Here is a 19,187-nt window from a genome sequence, read left to right on the forward strand (position 1 = left end):
TTAATATCTTGCTTCCTCTTGCATATACACACCAAGACACATTTTATATAATTGCAATTTTTTTTTTTTTATTATTGAATTATTCAAACAACTCATATATACCTCATGAGAGGACAAATTGCCTTTAATTTAATGATAACCAGAAATGTACGAGAATATCTAACAAAATGATTGGATAAAGAATACAGCATCTAGCCATACCTGATGCACACACAGATACTACTGTTATTGACATCTCATATACATATTGGGTGAAGAATGTATTTCCAAATGTGCATAAACTTCACATTATCATTCATTTGTAAGTGATAAAAAAAACCCAAAGAAAACAACTCACGGTTTTGGCAAGTCTTTGGGGGTGTAGCAAGAAAACTGAATCCGGCTAATACTCTGATGTTTAGGTGAAAAACACAGCTGTTTCCGTTTTAAGATTATGTCAACACTGACATCATAAGGAGAAGAAGAAAAGATGTCTGACTAAAAACTTGTAAACATGTTCATCCAAATCAAATAACAAAAAAAAGGACAAACTTAGGGGGGAAAACACCCCGTGCAGTGCAGTGTGTCGAACTGCTGTAAATCAACGCAGCATGCTTCGACCATCAAGTGAAACGCTGTCATTCGTTGGCTAAATGAGTGTGTTGTACCGATTGCCTAAATTTGCCAGTGAGTGTAGTTTGATGCAAATATATAGCTGAAGAGAAATAAATTGCACAACAAAATTAGTAAAGAACCAATGACAAAACAGCATTCACATAAATCTATCAATAACTTACAAAGATGAGATGCTCATGTCTCCACCATATGCCTAAAGTCACTCTCTCACACACACACACACACGCATACATATGCTGACACACAGATAAGTGGGGTAGTGTCTGCAGCATGGCTCCATTCGCGTGATATCAGCTCGGTCAGTGTTCGTCTAGGTACGGGACGCCTGTCAGGTAGCCGTTGGTCCCGTTTTTGTTGGTCCCATTGGTGGCGCTGCTGTGGTGCTTCTGACTGGGAGGAGGGCTGTCGTCCTCATCAGAGCTGGACTCGATGTCACTGCGGTCATCTTTAGAAACCTGCAGAAACGAAATGATTGTTTAGAGATTTAATTTATCTGCACTTTTTTTATTTGATCCTTTAAATGTGGTTGACATATTATGTGACTGTTATTTATTTATTTTTTTTTGACAGATTAAAACAGGTGCTGGTTGAACTCTATTGTGTTTATTGGAAGAAGAACTTGACGACCTGAGTCATGCTTGTGTTTCACTGCGCTCATAATAACACACTGATTATGTATCAATAAACACAGGCATTTTGCACTTAAAAACCTAAGTCTGAAAACACTTTTGAACTCGAAATCACAACTGAAATCACAACATTTTAACTGTGGCAGTTCATTTGATCTGAAAGAAACAGACAGAGGCGTTTACTTGTTTATCAGACGTAGCACGGAACAGCAATTTACTGTTGTAGCATGTTTGCTGGTAATTTATAAGTGGGATCTGGTTTAAAACTCACTTTTACTCTTTAATACCTTTGTTGCATGTTTTCTGTTATTACTGTTAGGAAAACCTTTCGTAACCATTAGCCTTAGTTAGTACGTGCTAGCATTTCTAAATTAAGTGTTAGCATGCTAATGTCATTGCTAGCACAATAATTTGAGCTTTTGTGGGCTAATATAAGATTTACCATTGCTATCATATGTGTGAATACTACAAATGGGGTGCGCAGCATGCAAAAATAAGTGTTAGCATGCTATTGTAAGTGTTATTAGGATGTGTATGTAGATTTTAGCATTGCTAATGCTTGAACTGACAATATGAAATAATTATATTCAGAGAACTTTCAAACAAATTCCATACACAGCAATTTAAAAACGTGGAGCAATGGCGTATGACTAGTCAAAAGAATCTGATGGTTAAATAACTAGAACAGTACAAGGAAATAGATAATAAGTACGGCATAATGAATATACTGAACCGTGGTAGTTATGCATTTAGTTGTGTCGAACCACTTACATGTAAAGGATTCCACTTCCCCACCTTGAAGATTGCAAAGTAGCATGAACATAGAACAGATATGTTATTTGATATTTATTTATTAGATACAATAAAACATCAAATTCAGATGCTAAACATTATAAATGTAATAATGTAATTGTTGGGGTGACATTTTTGGTAGTTTTTTTCTTAAAAAGAAAGTGATTCTGTGAAAAACACAGGAACAACACAGCACAAGAATACTAACATTAATGGAAAAGCTTTTTACTGCACAATACAACAAGAAGCATATTGGGTGAAGAATGTATTTCCAAATGTGCATAAATGTACATTTAGGAATGATGCCGAGGAGAAGAGTGTGGCGACTCACCTTTCCTTTGGAGATGGCTCTGCATGCTGTCTTCACTATGAGGTAGGACCAGAATGAGTGAAGAAGCTGCAGTAAGACCAGAAGGAGGTTGAAGACCCACCAGGATGGGTAGGGGCCTACAATCTCCCAACTCTCAAACAAAGTGGTGTTTAAAATCCTTCAGCAGCAGCAGGGAGAGAATGACATGTTAAGGTTTTACGCTTTGAAAGGAAAATTTATAAAGGTCAATTCTTTTTCTTATGTAAGAAAAACACAAGATGTTGGATACAAAGAATTTAGACAATAATCCTGTCATTAACTTGGATTCTCTTAATTTCTACTCTTCTTTCTAATCTCTGAATTCGAATTTCATTTCTAATTCAAATGCAAATTCCTTAAATCGAAAATAGGACTGAGCAACTCTTTAGTCTTTTTGTTACCACATAAAACCTGCCTTTGACATTGTCTCGAGTTTAGGAGAGTCTATAAGGGGTGACTTTTAAATATGATGTCAGAATCTCCCCCAAACTATTGCATGTACTTGGCGTCACAATTTATTTATTTTTTGATGCTTTATCTCTTTTGCTTGGTCATACTTTTTCCTTCCAGTCAACTTTCCAGAAAATATGGCTGAATATAGATCTCTGATCAGACAGTTTCATTTGGAATAATCTCTTGTGGTCTAACCTTTTTCTGGAGTGTTTTAGTGACTGTCAAGTAGGGCAGCTGTCAAGGCAGCAGGTTTTTTCAAGATTGTGTGTACACTACATTTCCACCATAACGTGTCGGTATAAAAAAATATTTTTGTAATTTTCTAAAAAAAAAAAAAGAAAAAAAAAAAGAAAAGAATTTGGGGGTCTCATTAGCTGTAAGACATAATCATAAAAATAAGATAAATATTTGAAATGCATATATCAAACATGTACATTTCTGATTTGGAAAGGAATTATTAATTTAGATCTATATATTTTAATAACATTTTAATATAATGAGATTTACAAGCAACACAAAATAGCTAATGAATACAAAGACATCATCTGCAGTCTCTATTTACAGCAACTAAATGTCATGTTGAGGATCTGAGTTCAATTCGTCCCTGGTTTGTTCCTTGCAAACAGCAGCCTGTGAGCCATCCTCCAGATACTGAAGTCATGGCAACAACTTTAAAAATGGTGCAATGGAGGAACTGACTAAAATATAGTGCAGAATCATTGCATTACAGTTTGAAATCAAAAACATGCAACTGAGTCATGCAGATTGGTTTGAATACTTTTAGACCCCAGACCCCTAAGGGTTAAAGCTGGTTTAAATGCCACAAAGGCTTTATATTTATATAAAGCCTTATATAAAGTTATTCAAATGCTGTCTTTAGATTGAATTTTAAACATGCATCAAATAGCATAAATAGTATTTGGAGAATGATTAAGAGCTGCTATCAGAAGTAAAAGTGGAGAAAATGTAGTTGCCTGACCCAGAATGTAAATCATGCCTACATTCATTTAATGAAGTCCTGATCAACAGCTGCTGCTGCTGACTGAAAGATGACTGTTGTGTATTCAAGGGCTGAAATTAGATTTATGATCTTCTAATATCCGACAGACTGGCCAGTTTTAACCAGCATTTTCAAGGGAATGTAATTACATAATTGTTTGGGTGGAAATAAAAAAAAAAAAAAGAAAACTTAAACCGGCTTTTTTTTTTCTCCAAAATAAAAAATGAAGTTGGATTAGCCACACGTTAGACTATATAAAAGAAACCCCCCAGAAATAGAACTAAGTTTTCATAAATAAACACTCATTTGATGTTTCAATAATTACATGAATTCATTGGCTCTGTCTCCAGTGGTCGAGTAGAACCACAATGATTTGCTTTTCATAAGCTGGTTTGTCTTTTCTTTGAAAGGTTAAAGCTGTAGTATCCATAGTAACTATTACTTAGCAACAACATTCACACAGATCTGTCCAAATCGCAAACCATTGTGGAGAAAGGGGGTTAAAAAAAAGGACTGAGATCTTGATGGCTCTGACATGCATTTTCGAACATGAGCTACTAAAAGATGGTAAGGAGTACAGGCTGGTCGGGATTTGAAGCTCTGGCTGCCTGTAAGACTACTGAACTGTGTGCAAACGCAGGCACCTAACACCACTGCATTCAAGTCTCTCATCAACGGAGATGCCAGCTTTGGATCACAGAGAAAGTAAATAATTCTTACCAGATGGGGTAAACTCCCAGCCTGGAAGTTATGAAGATAATTGCAAACATTGCAAACAGGAGGTTGCACAGTATCTGACATTTGGCATAGTTGGCCATCTTGGCAGCCTGGAATAGAATAAAAACGAAAACCAGTGAACAAATATTACCGACAATGCAACAGGATAGGAGGTTCTTTAAATAAATCTCATTCAGTCTAGATACATAAAACAAAACGGCTAGAAAAAATAAATAAATATTGAAGTTAGCTAAACAGATAAAGCTGAAGCTGAATGTGGAACATGGATACAGCTTCATCCACATTGTTTGAACTGTTTTTCTCTGACTGTGAATATGGTCAAGTTTATACATTTGTTTTTGTGGCTATGTCCTGTTGTGGGATAATCAGCGCACACTTGCCTTACTTGAAAGACATGTCCGCCTATCTTTCACATTTCTAACAATTGTAAGAAACTGATCTTTGCAGGGAGAAACAAAGTCATGAATAACTAACTAAAACATCCTAGAAACTCCAATTAACATAAATAGTCAAGTGTGTATAACATAATGCTTCACTCACATGCATTTTTAAGAAACTGTTCCAGATACAAACAATACATCTGCAATCATCCGATTGCTTCCTTGAGCAATGCAACCAGTACATATTAACCCGGAAGAGCCAAGATAGATCATATAAATGACATAAAAGGGGATCCACCTTGTTTGAAAGATGAAGGGACACGCTTAGTGTTGTACGTTTTGCCTTTTAACTGCGAGCCACAAAGCAGGGTCAGGATTTACACATGGATTGCAGTTCATTGTAATGAACACAGGCGCATGAACATATCTCTGAACACCCTGCTGCCGACATAAGCTCATTTCTCAGATGCTCATCCATCTACATACAAGGTCTAATCTTCTGGCGGGGTCTCACCTCTATCAGCACGTCGGCTGCATCGTGTAGACACATGACCAGAGTTCCCACTCGTGCCATGTTGTTCACATAAGAAAATACGATGAGAGAGATCGCCGCCACATGATGCAGGAACATGATCAGAAAATCCTGCAGAGACAGTTGCCGAGGAAATATTAGGCATCTACAGAAAGTATTTTTAAACATCACCGCATAAGGCCTTTAAATAGAATTAGCTCATGTACTTTTGATATCTTCAGATTTGTGAACGTTTTGTGCTGCAAGTTGTTGAACTTGAGTTTGGCAGAGCATGCAAATTTATTCAGTCCTTGAAGTTCGCTAAATCCACAAACGTTTATGTATTTCATTGGATCTGAAGTATACACAGGCAGGACATAATTGTGGAGTATAAGAAAATGGCATGTGCTTTATAAAATGTTTAATAATTCAACCTGAAAACTGGTGTGCGTTAGTATTTAGTTTCAGGTTATTTTATATATTTTGTCCTTTCTTTTTTGCAAAATAGCCTAAACTGTTTGTCTAGTGGAATTTTATAAAAAACAGTCTTCTTCTCCTTTGATTGTAAAACACAAAAAGGTATTTACTTTGCCTCTTCTAGCTGTAGCCACATTCATGTGAGGCTCATTGTGATTTTACCCTAATGGAACGTTAGGGAGGGTTTAGATAAGAATGGAAAGCTCCTGCATTTTCACAGTTTCAAAGATCGTTGTTAATGTCCTCATGATGAGCCAGAAATGTCAGTTCCCAGACTCCTTGTGAGAAACTCTGTGATAACCCAAGTATCAGCAGGTAGTGACTCAAAGTCCAGACAGAACAGACCAGACTGAACAGATACTGGACATGCTTGCTGTTATAATTCTTGCAAGAATCAATAAAGTGCTGTTTGAGTGAAAATCACCAATCTGCTTGGTAACTCGGCGTGACAGTTCGTCAGGAGAAACTCCTCTTTCTTCATTTATATTTTTTATGTTTAGTTTGACTAGACCATTTTAGCTTTTAGTCATTGTAGCTTTGAGTCTGACTGTATGTTAGTGGTCATGAGCCCACTGGAAGGTGGACCTCCATCTTAGACTTCACCATTTTTATTTGCCTGTTTTTTAGCTTCATCTATCTTGTCACCAGCCTCGACCAGCTTCACTGTCCCCGCTGAAGAGATGAACCCCACAGCATCATGCTGCTACCACGGTTTTTCTGAGATGGCGCATTCATGCTGAGGTTAAATTACTTATTCTTCTCATTTTATTTCACAATAAAATTCACAGCTTTATGTTCATCTGTTACAATAAATTCCAATAAATGACATCAAAGTTGCATTTGCAACTTGACTAGTTTCAGTGAAGTTTTGCAATGGTTATGACTTCACACTCAAGATCAAATTGTAACATTACTACCACAAAATACCCCAAAAAAACAAAAATAAAAAAATTAAAATAAAATGAAATTAGAAAATAGGACTTGAGCTGAACATTACAGTAACTTAATAATTAAATCAGCCTGTAGTACCACCTTAGTATTGCCCCTTATGTTTGGAATAGCTTTAAATGGAGCTCCATGTGAATGAAAATGCGCGTAGAGACATTGGCATAAGCGCCCTTGCAATTCTTTAGCTACCGGAAGGTTTTAGCTGTAAGCAATTAGAACCAGCGTAGAAGGTTAAGTAAGTTAGGAAGGAGGATGAAAAGGAGCAGAATGGACAAAAGATGCAGACTGAAAACGAAGGCAAGAGTGTGCAGGGAGAGACATACTGGAACTGGCAGGAGATGCAGAGGACCCTCCTCAGTCTAGTGCTGTGCATGAAATAAACTGAAAGGAGAAACAAAAACAGAAACACATGCCAACAGTCAACAGAGAGATGACAGAGTGAAGGCAAACAGCATGGCATCATGGGGTCTGCTCTGAGTGCAGAGAGTTTGATGGGAAGGGCAGAGGGCAGAGCTGTGGATGAACCAGAGGAGGGAGTAAAGACCATGACTGTGATGCATGCAAACAACAACGAACCAAAAGTGTTGCCGATTTCACAAAATAATACAATAAAATAAAAACAACAAAAACAATGGACGTGAGAAGATAATGGTTGGTGAACTGACCAAGTTGAACTTTAAAAAACAAACAAACTACAATATCTTTTAGCAACTAGAGTGGCAGAACACATTGCAAATACTGCATCGGCACAGTGTTTAATTTGTAAAATCTCAGTGGATGGCTTGAAAATTTACAAGCCAATAAAATATTCTGCATCTTTGAATATGCCCGTAGAAACCCAAACATGAGCCAAAAAGTGTTGAAAATGCCAAAGTCAAAGTCAGAAGCACCGTAACAGCAGATGAGAAAGAGAGGAGTCAGAAAAATGTAGATTTATCACAAATGATCACATTGTCGTGATTTATAAATTCAAGCCCTGATATCTAGCAAAGTAAAACTTTAGGAGATATTACTAATGAGAAAAGTAAATTACTTCAATTCAAAAGGGGGTGATGTAAACTTACAGCTTGTTACTGTGCACCTTTTTGGGTGTTATTTCTTAACAATAAATAATTTTCTTAATTTGATTTTCAACTTGATTGACCCTAAATTAGAAATCCTATTTTTCTCCCCATGCAGTAAATGCACCATATTTAGCACTAACAGGTCCTGTGAACAGCAATACTATGCAGTATAGAAAGATGTAATAAGTGAAGTTATTTTGAGTATAAGCAGGATGTTCAAACATGATGCCTGAGGAAGCACAGGGACGGTTTTTCTATTTGGTTTCGGCTGCTGGGCATACTAACAACACTGTAATCATTCTGTCTGTTCTAAAATATTATAGAAGCCTAAGTTTTTTTGTTTCTTTTCTCTTTTCATGTGTACTCCATCACACTGTGTAACATTACCTTGCCTCTGGTTCTTTCATAAATAATCCATTATAGGACATGGCCAAAAGGCTTGAAATGTATATATACTTTTAACAGACCAATTTCTAGACTTGAAAATTGTGGGAGTTTTACAGTTGTAAAGGATTTTATAAAAAAAAAAAAGGAAGGATGCTAAATATATATTAGGCAAATAGCTTCAAAATAAAAACAATGTAAGTGGTATCAGTTGGGTACTACTTAAATACTTGCAGAACCTTTTGGGCGTCACAAGATTTTTGGATTTTTGATATTTTGCTATTTCCCACATGAGTAAGGCAGGAAACCAACTTCATTCCAGACAGGCTATGTATAACTGTCTCTATGCAAGAGCAGTGAGTCAGAAAAGGTTGGTATTCATGACGACAATGGTATTTTCTATAGCGATTCATTCTAAAGTGAATTATAGGTGTGATTTTAGAAGGAATGTTGTCTGAGTGATGCTGTAGTCATCCTTACCTTCCTCCTGATGTCTGTGAAGCGGGAAAAGAGTAACGACAGGTAGAAGGACAGCTCCAGTATGTAGTAATAATGGACGTCCACAGTCAGAGGCTGCATACGTATAAGGAGATCGTCTCAGAACATTTTAAACAGAAGGAGATGCCTTTTTGTAAAGTTGCTGGGAGGTTTTTCTTAACTTCTACCTGGTAAGGGTAGTTGTACCAGCACTCTTTAGTGTTCCACAACCATGGAGTCTGAAGGAGAGAATCAAATCAAAAAGTTTGACCTTAATTAAAATGTCCCTATTACTAGAGGTAAGAGTGGCTGTAATCCTGGATTTAAAAAAAAAAAAAAAAAAACTACAGTGAATGAGACAAAGAGATTTACACTGCATGTTCTGGTGGGAAAAGAAGCTGAACTAAAGAGCCATTAGAGGCTACACTTAAATTCTGAGTAAATGTGTTACGAGCAAACTGTGACCCGTCACTGCGCTTGAGTTTAGTTCTCCTGCACTGCTTTCCAGACCTGCTCTATTAATAAATCCCACAGAGGCTGGAGGCTGGCGCCTGCAGCACCAACTGCTGGGGAGTGAGCTATTTTTCACAAAGTGCTTCGTCATGCAACTTGTGTCTCAGAGACTTTTTTTTCTTCTTCCAACTCTATCTCAGCTCCTGCCGTGATTGCTATTATGTATGCACTTTCATGAATATATGCATGAAATATGTGAAACCTCCTGAGCTCTATTTTTCAGTGATAATCAGTCAGCTGACTCATTCTCAGATTTATCTCCGGTGGCTTTTTGTTCTTAGCGTTCAGCAGAATCAGTACCTGGCAGATTTTTAACTAGGAGTACTGGGAGTACTGGGAGGCTCTGATAAACATTGTTGCAGCTTTATAAAGGTGAGAGTGCGCCTATTTAAAGAAGATGCTTTGGCACAACAAATGCAACAAGAAAGAATAAGGAATTGTCAGCCCCGACACGAAACATAAAGAACTTTTAAAAAGCTAAAGTTTGTAGCAAAAATCAACATTTTAAATGACCAAATGTGAGTAATAATGCTTTTAAAATATTTAATGCAGTCAGAGAAGGAGACCTGGCAACAGAACATTACTGGTAGAATCATTTATTATCGTCGCTATTTTACTGAACAAAATGAAAATTGTAAGAAAAGTGTAACTTTTGCACAACACCGTTTAATAGCCATTATGCATTATTGAGGACATTTTTAGAAGCCTGTCACACTTAAAAATTCAGATACAAAGACTGTTTGTATCAATAATTGTCATTTAAAAGTCACAATCTATTTACATATTACAGCTGGAAGCTGTCTGGGGCAGGTTTTACCAGACTTGCACAGGCAGCTTTTGCAAAATATCTCAAACTTAGTCAGATTGGATGTAGAAGCTCTGTAAATAGTATCTTCTAATTCATGTTTATCCACAGATTCTCAATTTGACTTTGCTGCAACTGGGTCACTCTAAAGCATACATAATCTTTGATCTAAACCAGTCTTTTGTAGCTGTAGCTGTATGCTTATTGTTGTTGTCCTGCAGGAAGATTAATCTCTAACATTTTTAGTCTGAGGTCTTCTGGAGCCTCTTAACAGATTTTCTAACGTAACTGTTCTGTGTTTGGCTCCATCCATTTTTCCATCAAGTCACGCCAGCGTCCATGTCCCTGCTGAGGTAAAATTTTCCCACAGCAAGGTGCTGTATGCTGAATGTCCTTAATAGGTTTGCAAATGTAGCATATTCTTTCCGTTTGTGCATAACTGGATTAAGTAGTGCTCTGTCAGATGCTTAAAGCTTATGATATTGTTTTATAACCTAACCCTGCGTTATACTTTCCCCTGACCTGTCTGCTGAAGTCTTTGGTCTTCATGGTTCTGCTTGTTCACTAATGTTCTCTAACAAAACTCCGAGGGCCTTAAAAACATCTGCATATATTGAGATTAAATGACATTGGACTTTAAGGGTTGATCCCCAAAATTACAAAAAAAAAAAAAGTTCAAGGGGTGGGATTACTTACGCAAGGCACTGTATGTACTTCTAGCTGTGACAATTACAATATGAGACTGGGGGTATGAAAAAGCTTACCTTTTTAAGAAAACGCACTCCATAGGTGAAAATATATAGATAGAATGTAAATCTCCACCTGGAGTAAATAAGAAGAAAACATATTCAGAGTTAGACATTTTTTCCTAACAATTTGGCCAGTAAATTGCAGCTACATTATGATTAGACTGCCAAGGCCATCGTGACCTTGACACTACAATAATTGTAAAAAGTTCTTTTGAGCCTTTGAATGTTTACCTGCAAATCCATGTTAGTTGCAGGTGAAATATTTCACTTCTCTTAGCTTCTTTTTTTTATTAGAAATTTACATCTTTCTGTTGAGAAAACTATGTAGAATCGAAAAGATGGTTAATTTTCACAAGTAAAGACCAAAAATATAGCAATATTAAGATTTCAAGGGATCTGATGCCACAAGTTGTGCTGTACAACACTAATTTATTTCTATCACGAGGTAATTGTCCTGCGCAGACAATCGGTGACGTGTTCCTCTTAGGTCTGCTTCCAGCCTTCCCCGCTCTGTGCTTTAAATAATCCTGCATATACTTTAGTTTCTGCACAATGATGTGATTAGGAGTTCTGCCTCTGAGGTTTACAAAGAAGATATTGCTGGAGCTGACACGGCTGTGATCAAAGACTTGCTGACAAGGAAGACGTGCCTACTTTATAGAAACCAGTTCTTAACAGTCAGCAAGGGAGAATGAGAATTTAAAACTATCAAACAAGCAAAGGCAAATCTTCAGCTAAGACCATGCAGGCTACATTCAAATCAATCGAGCTCAGTTGAAAAAATATTTTATTAATCCCGCTGGGAAACGAGGACACAGGATTTTCTGCCAAAAAAATAAAATAAAATAAATAAATAGGTGGATGAGAGAGTAGAAACATAGCTTTCCTTTTTGTTTTTTCAAACAAAGATGCTCCAGCTGACTTTATTTAGACCTGAAACCCCCAATAGCTCAATGGAGAGGACCATGAATCTATATTATCACCACAACGTGTCCATATCAGCAAAATCTAGTCCTTTTCTGTGGTTGTTTGAAACATTCAGTTGTGAGCCTTTAACAAATAGCAGAAAAATAATCACAACATGCAGCTTATGGGAAAACATCATTAGTTGCTTGATGTGCATGATCAAAAGTATTGTAAAAGCAAATTAAGTGGACGCGCGTACCTGGCACATAGTAAAAGACTGTTGCATGGCAACTGGTTGATCGAGCCTGCAAGAGTCTTTCTCCTGCAAGAGTCTTTCTCAAAGTGTTGCTGAAATGCTGCCATACACAAAAAAAATATCCCAATGACTCATAACAGCATCCTTTGAATAGAGTTTCTGAAGTCAAACACAGATGTTTTTTTTTTTCTTTTTGTAGAAATTGCTGACACTTTTTCAGACAGCACAACCTGTTGAGATAAATGAGGATTTGTCATTTAATTATCAGCAACTTCTCATTCGCACCCGACAGAGGAATGCTTGTTAAGTGTAAACAGCGACAATTTTGTGCTAAGATGGTACATATGATGGTACTATGGTACAAATAACTGACAAAATATTGTTTAAATAGTGTTTTAATAACAGAAAATAAACAAAGCTATCTGAAATGCTATGAGACAAATACTGTCCCTTCAAAATAACCACATATCCAAACAAAAAAATTGTTCCTGATAGTAGACTGAACTGTTTTAGCTCTTTTAACTGAGCATAGCAACTTAATGAGGTTATAGTGAGGGATAAAGGGGCAAAGACAATTACACATTTATTCTGCTTAATGACAGGAACGAAATAATAAAAGTTGATGCTGCTTCGTTTACTTTACCTTCTCCACGTAGGATTTAAGAGTATTGATTGGCACTTAATGGTTTGTTTTCACGACTCAGCTTTTTATCTTTTGTTTAATTTATTAGGGAATTGATTTGCACAAGTAAAAAAAATGGCAATGGCCTTTTATTCTAACCAGCAGACAGTTTATTTGGTTTCAAACTATTTCAAAGAATCTATAAGTCTTGAAAAAACCACTACAGTTTTGACCAATCAATAACTTATAGTTGTTTTTCTATATATATTTTTTTGTCTCAACTGAAAGAGGTCTAGAAGAAAAAACAAGGAAACTTCAATTGCTCCTTAATTGTACTTTCTTAAATAGAAACAGTTTTGGAGAAGTCAAACTGTGTTTTAAAGAATTTCTGTTTAGTGCCGAATTATCCATTTCCAATTTGGCCAGTCTAAGGATTTTACATTTTCAAAAAAAAAAAAAAAGGATATTATTACGGTATTATTTTTTTTATTTCATCCTAGATGTCAAGAACTATTGAGTGGTTCTTTAAGTTTACCCAGTCAGAAATAATGATTTTAGATATGAACTTTTTTTATTTTATTTTTGTTTACATTGTTTACAACACGGGGGCGCCAAATCCCCCTTAACTGGATATTTAAATATGCAACAGAAAACACACAACTATCGGAAATGTATTGATTTTCTTATTATGCTTGAGACGCCCCTTGACAGCCTGTCACCCTGACCAGTTTGCCCATACCAAAACCCCCCCACTGCCTATATTGATTAAAACCCAAGTTGAGGTGATGACATTTCTTTCCTCCTTGTAAAAGCAAAGATGCTAGAGACAGAAAAAGAGAAGTTCAGCAGCTGGAGCCAGTGAGGACTCCCAGCCTACTCTCATCTTGTTGTAATAAAAAAAAAAAAAATAAAAAAATAAAAAAACGCTGAAGAGAAGATGAACTGTAAAACCTCACTGTAAAAACTTCACTTTCATCATCTAATTTTATTTATTTTGATCCAGTTGAATTTTTCATTCTAGGAGTCATCCCACTGTAGGTTTCTTTCTAAAAATAGAAGCGTGATCTTAGTTACTTTTTTTGCTGTATATTCGGGGTAAGAAAAGACAAAAGCTTCCAAACAAAAGCTCTATGCAATCATCATTATTTCTCAGTAAACATGCTTTCTACACACTGTGTGTTTGCATAATGAAAAGAATACAAAACAGATCAGTGGTCCACACAATGGAGAGACAAAGAATCCAATCAGTCTTGGACAGCTGGGCACGAGAGTTTAATTACAGCACAATTGCTGCAGAAGGGACTGAAGCCAGCCTCGTTTGGAGACCTGCAACAACCGAGGCAGACAACCTGGACAAACTATCGCAAAGCCCAGAGGTCAGCAACGCTAATTACGCTGCAGATAACAGCGTCCGTGCAGTTGTTTCTTTAGCCGCCTGAAAGCGTGGTTGAAAAGCTGAGAGGGGCAAAATTCCAGTTTCTTCTTGAGCAAGAGAACGCGTGTTTTTGTCTTCTGAGAGTCCTCTGTGATGTTGTAATACGAGTCCAGTGGTCTAATCAGTCAAATGTGTTCTCCTGAGAGAACAGCAGCCTCAGGCGGATCAGGGGATGCGAGGCTCCCCGTGTCTCAGACTGTCAGATTTGGTCCGATGGTGTCAGACATGACTCGGCTCTGACAACAAAACTGGCTCTTTGGCCTTTAACATCACACTGCTAAGTAACTACAATCTCCCTGATGCCAAACGCATTACTGCAGATTAGCCGGCTCTCTGTTCGCCGTCTTGAGTGGGTTTCTTATCAAATGGCTTTAACTATTAACCCACAGCATGAAAGTGGTTAACTGGAACTGAAGCATCATTTGATTCTCACTTAAAAGGCCAAAGTAGCATTTTGAATTCTGTTTGCCAAAAGGAAAAAAAAAAAAAAACAACGGAAAAGGTCCGAAAAACAAACAAAAAAAACCTAAAGATAATTACACAGGAAAAAAATTAAATTGCATTTTTAGTTCTAATATTTTTAAACACTTTCCAGTTTTTCAGTGCCTTTGTTTATTTTTCTCATTATGGTGCTAGTGGCAAAGTGCAAAGTAGAATTACAGTTTTCTATTTACAAAGGTTGTGGATGCATCCCTTGAGTTACGTTAATGATTTCAGTAGTTGTATAGAGTTTTCTGTTTGCTTATTCTGTGTTATAGCGTAGCTGTTAGTACCGTTAACTTGCAGCATAAATGTCCTGGATTCAAATCCCAATCAGGAACTTTCTACGTGGTTTCCATGTTCTTTCCATGCATACTAGGGTTCAGTTTATGTTGAAGTGTAATCTATTTTGGGTTATTTGGCTGCTCTAAGCTGTCCACAGGTTTCAATGTGTGTGTGTGCATACGTGGTTGTCTTTCCTTTGTGACAACCAGTCTATCAATGGCCTTTTGGTAGAACGAAGGCCAGTTCATTGAGCACTGGAGATAGGCACCAACTGACCTCTGACCCTATACTGAATAAACCTCATGGAGTATGGATGGAAAACAAGGTTTTACTTCTTTCTGAATTGCTGCATTGTCTTGTTTTGTGGGTGATGTAATGGTACCAAGTCAGAGCATAGGCTCCAGGTCAGTTTCACCCTTTTACCAACTCATTCCTCCACGATGACGTTTCACCCCATTTTACTTCGATTATCTACCAGCAAACAATCCATTTCTTAGTCATGGACTAAACTCACTGCATGCAATATTTATTTCCATTAATAGTAAATGATTTTAGGGTATTATGGGAATTCAATAAATCAATAAATACATACAAATTCCTTATGAAGGATTGTGGTTCTGATCATGCCAGTCAACTCATGAAATGTGACAAATGAACCAGCAATTAGTCCCATGACTAAATTTTCCTGCAGAAAAGCAATTTAAATCCTTGACAGTCAAATCAGGCGTGAAAGGGAGAAACTTCTATTTTTACACCTGAAAAATAAAAACTGTACCCAACATTCTTGGATGTTGCCTCATATCGTACTTTGCAGACAAAACAATGTAGACTTCAGTCTAAAATTTCCAAACTCAAACTGACATTTTAAGCGCTCTACATTACAACGTCTAATTTGGCCAAGTGATTCGTTTTTTCTTGCTTCCTTTCAGGCAGACACAAAACTGAGCCCTACCTCCACAAGGCATGAGAGGGAACTTTCAGTAAGCATGAAAACCTGCTCTGATAAGGTTATCTATCGTCCCTGCTTTTACTACTGTCACTGCCTTTCTTATTGATGCATGGCAAAGCGGCACAGCCTATTCAAATCAGCCCTCACTTATACATCAGCTTTGTCAAGGAGCCAAAGCGAAGCACTGATGCAGCAATCAACATTAGGCAGATACACAGGTCACTGTGATAAGATTTCCTTGGCAGGTTACAAATCTGTCATTTGTTTTTTAGTCAAACTTGGGTGTTGTCCAATGCAAGATAGATGACTTGTGGCTAATTTAGGAGTGATAGGTCTTACATGCTTTCACAGAATCTGGCGAGGGTGCTCGGCTTCTCCTGGTTGCGCCGTTGCCGAAACCAGCGCTGGATGGTGCGCACATCCCAGTCGAGCTGCTTGGACAGGCCCTCCAACCTCTTCTCATCGGGATGCTAGCAAAAAAAAAAAAAAAAAATTAAAGCACCCCATGTGTCGGGTTAATATTTTTGATGCAGAACAAATTTATTAAACATATTACAATCAAACATAAAAGCACATATCCTCACCTTGGTTATAGCAGTGAAAACCTTCTCTAAGATAGCGTTGGGCTGTGCCTTTTGTGGCCCGTTGGCCTGGATCTTCAGACCCATTGCACATGGCCTTGCAATAAACCTGCAAGAAAACACACATCATAAGAGTTCAAAAACAATGCTTCATGAACGAAAGAGCAACAAAGACTGAAGGTACTTTAAACCGTTTAATAGTCTTTTATCCAGAGGCTATTAATCCTATATAAACTTCAGCTTCATTTCGAGTGCTAGAGCCACCCACAGACAGAATGGTACCCTTGGCAGAAAGCCATAACTCCCACATTAAAATTTTCTGCTGTGTTTGATTCAAATATACAATATACCTATGTATTTGTTAAACTGAAACACAGAAATGAGGAAATGTGTTATCTTAGCTGTTATTTATTCTTTTCCAGAGTTTATTTCTCTGACAATTATCACTACAAAAATATCTAAATAGGTAAAAAATATATATATTTTTATGGTTGCTTATAAGTACAAGTGATAAAACTCTATCACAACTTTCCAACTCTACCTGACTGAAAACCTGCATCAAATCAAGAGTCAGAGAAATTAACCTGTCTCCACAATTTATTCACCCTATTTATTTTACTGTGGAAAGAGCTGAAATATGTATGATTTTGAAGAAAAATATGTCAAATATTCTAAAATAATTAAGAAAACAGTGGAAATGACTTCCAGTGCTACTAAATCAGCCGTGTTATTTTTTTATTTTATTTATATTTTTAACAGAGGTTATACTTTGCACAACACAAGGAGAGCACATTACACATTGACTGGACATGGGGATAAGCAACAGAAAACTTAATCTTGGTTCACTTGACAGAAAATATTTTTTGTTTTTAAAGTGCTAATACCCTGACAGCTGGGCTGTCAGCCATATACCCCATATCAAATATAAGACACCTTTTGATTATAACATACATAAGTATTTAGTAAACTAAAAAAGATAGGAAGTAATAAAGTAAGTAATTACTGCCTACATGAGGTTAAAATTGGGACCCATATGGGCCTTGATGCAGTGTTTAACTTAAAATAATTTTCTTAATACCCATTTGAACTTTAGCTGATTTAGTCAACTGCCATAACAACTGCCTCTTATCTAATGACTGCTGGAGAAAGACGCCAGCCCCCTGTGACACTGCAAGGATAAGCAGGAATAAAAAAATGGATGGATGAATAGATAAATAGATGGATTTATGGATGGAACCCAATTGGGAGGCATAGACATAGTATTTTATGCGCTATGACTTACTACCCATTCGAATGGGGCAAATACACACATTTTAGCTGCCAATTAAAGGATGTAACAATATTATATGTCAAACAGTGTTAGTGATTCTGTGGTGGGTGTGAATAATGGGCTTAACTGGAAGAAGGGCACCTGGCAAAATTCTGCTTTGGGCCCCATGTAATCTTGGGTCGGCTCTGGGTTTAACTGAGATCTGTGAGGCCTAGGTGACTTTCTATGATTATAACTGCTGTGATCATCACAACATGAGCCATTCTGATTATTCTACAATAAAACTCAAACACAGGCAAAACTCATTTAAAGCACAACCCGATTGAAATAAGAAGAAAAAACACGTCAATAGTTAGGAGCATATTTCTTGTTTTGTGGAAAAACAGGTTTGGTGTGCAGGGACAGGTTAGGTCCGGTCAGTCGGCTCTGACAGAGGCATCAAAGGCAAACAACGCTGCAGGCCTGCAGAAGAAGGATGATGAACCGTGGTGATTTGTGAGCTAACCAGATAAGATGCCATTGTTTAGGGGAGGGGGAGGGGGGGAAGGGGGACAGACAGCGGACAGCGGCGCGACGTCTCATCGACACAACAAAAGCGCATCCCCATCACCACCTGCTTCATTCGCCCCGTCAGCTCAGAACCCACCTCTCAAAAACCAGCCGTATCATAAAGATGCAGAAAGCCAGAGGACAAGCCAGATAGAGGTCCTCGGCTTGCGGGAACGTCGCCTCATCTGTGTTTTTTAAGTCAGCCCAGGTCACATTATGGGGGAGCCAGAAGCGCTCGTTCCAGAACCACGCCAGAATCCCGGCCATCTCCCTGCAGCAGGACGCGATGGAGGAACGGAAAGCTCGCTGCGTCTCGGAGGTCTCTGTCGGGGGAGATCCGACTCGCCTGATGAAGAGATATCCGTGTGCGACCGCCGTCCGTCCGCTTCCCTTCAACTATCCCAGTGTAGGGAAGTAGACTCAATCAGCTCCTCAGCAACTGATTGGTGCGTTCAAATGTCATGTAATAGCCCTGTCAGTGCGCGTAATAAAAATGTAATACTACGGGTCTATCAATCTAAACCAATTGAAAAATAGAAAATGTCACAATGACACTCGGTATGAGTTATTGTGTAGATGACGCATACACATTACTTCTTTTATAATGCTCATTTGATGTGTAAGTCTACAACCTGCGATCACCTGCGTTCTGGGTCAAGAACTTAATGCAAAACATTCTCACAGTCAAACTCAACTGATTCTTCATCAAATTAAGCTAAATGCTGGATGAGCGACCACAAAATGCGGCAACATTGTACAAATACAAAGGGTAACTTGTCAAACTCTGACACCTTCTGACCAGTTTGAGGTAGTGCCGCGGATATGTGCCAATTTTTAAAATATTTTACATCTAGCTCTTCTGTTCAGCTCTTTCTGCTTGTTTCTTTTTGCTGTACTACTACTACTACTACTACTACTACTACTACTACTACTACTACTAATAATAATAATAATAATAATAATAATCTTT

At 37.5% G+C, this 19,187-nt stretch overlaps 1 protein-coding gene across 2 annotated transcripts; it reads right to left on the bottom strand.

Annotated features, from left to right (window-relative positions):
* Positions 1 to 55: 55 nt before the first annotated feature.
* On the bottom strand, positions 56 to 19,099 carry cers6 (ceramide synthase 6). 2 transcript variants are annotated; one of them, XM_007546561.2, is made up of 11 exons: positions 18,315 to 19,097; positions 16,402 to 16,507; positions 16,157 to 16,287; positions 10,900 to 10,957; positions 9,006 to 9,056; positions 8,821 to 8,913; positions 5,471 to 5,599; positions 4,559 to 4,665; positions 2,368 to 2,524; positions 2,016 to 2,039; positions 56 to 1,070 (listed from the first exon to the last, which is right to left on the bottom strand). In XM_007546561.2, exons 1-11 carry the CDS (start codon positions 18,482 to 18,484, stop codon positions 915 to 917), a joined length of 1,182 nt encoding a protein of 393 aa, XP_007546623.1. In that variant the 5' UTR covers positions 18,485 to 19,097; the 3' UTR covers positions 56 to 914. The 2 variants fall into 2 exon arrangements, with proteins under 2 accessions (XP_007546623.1, XP_016524175.1); XM_016668689.1 differs by lacking the exons at positions 56 to 1,070; positions 2,016 to 2,039 and adding an exon at positions 2,093 to 2,288 and having other exon boundaries at positions 2,327 to 2,524; positions 18,315 to 19,099.
* Positions 19,100 to 19,187: the final 88 nt, after the last annotated feature.

Source organism: Poecilia formosa, unplaced genomic scaffold, assembly GCF_000485575.1.
Source record: "Poecilia formosa unplaced genomic scaffold, Poecilia_formosa-5.1.2 Scaffold16, whole genome shotgun sequence".
Lineage (NCBI taxonomy): Eukaryota > Metazoa > Chordata > Actinopteri > Cyprinodontiformes > Poeciliidae > Poecilia > Poecilia formosa.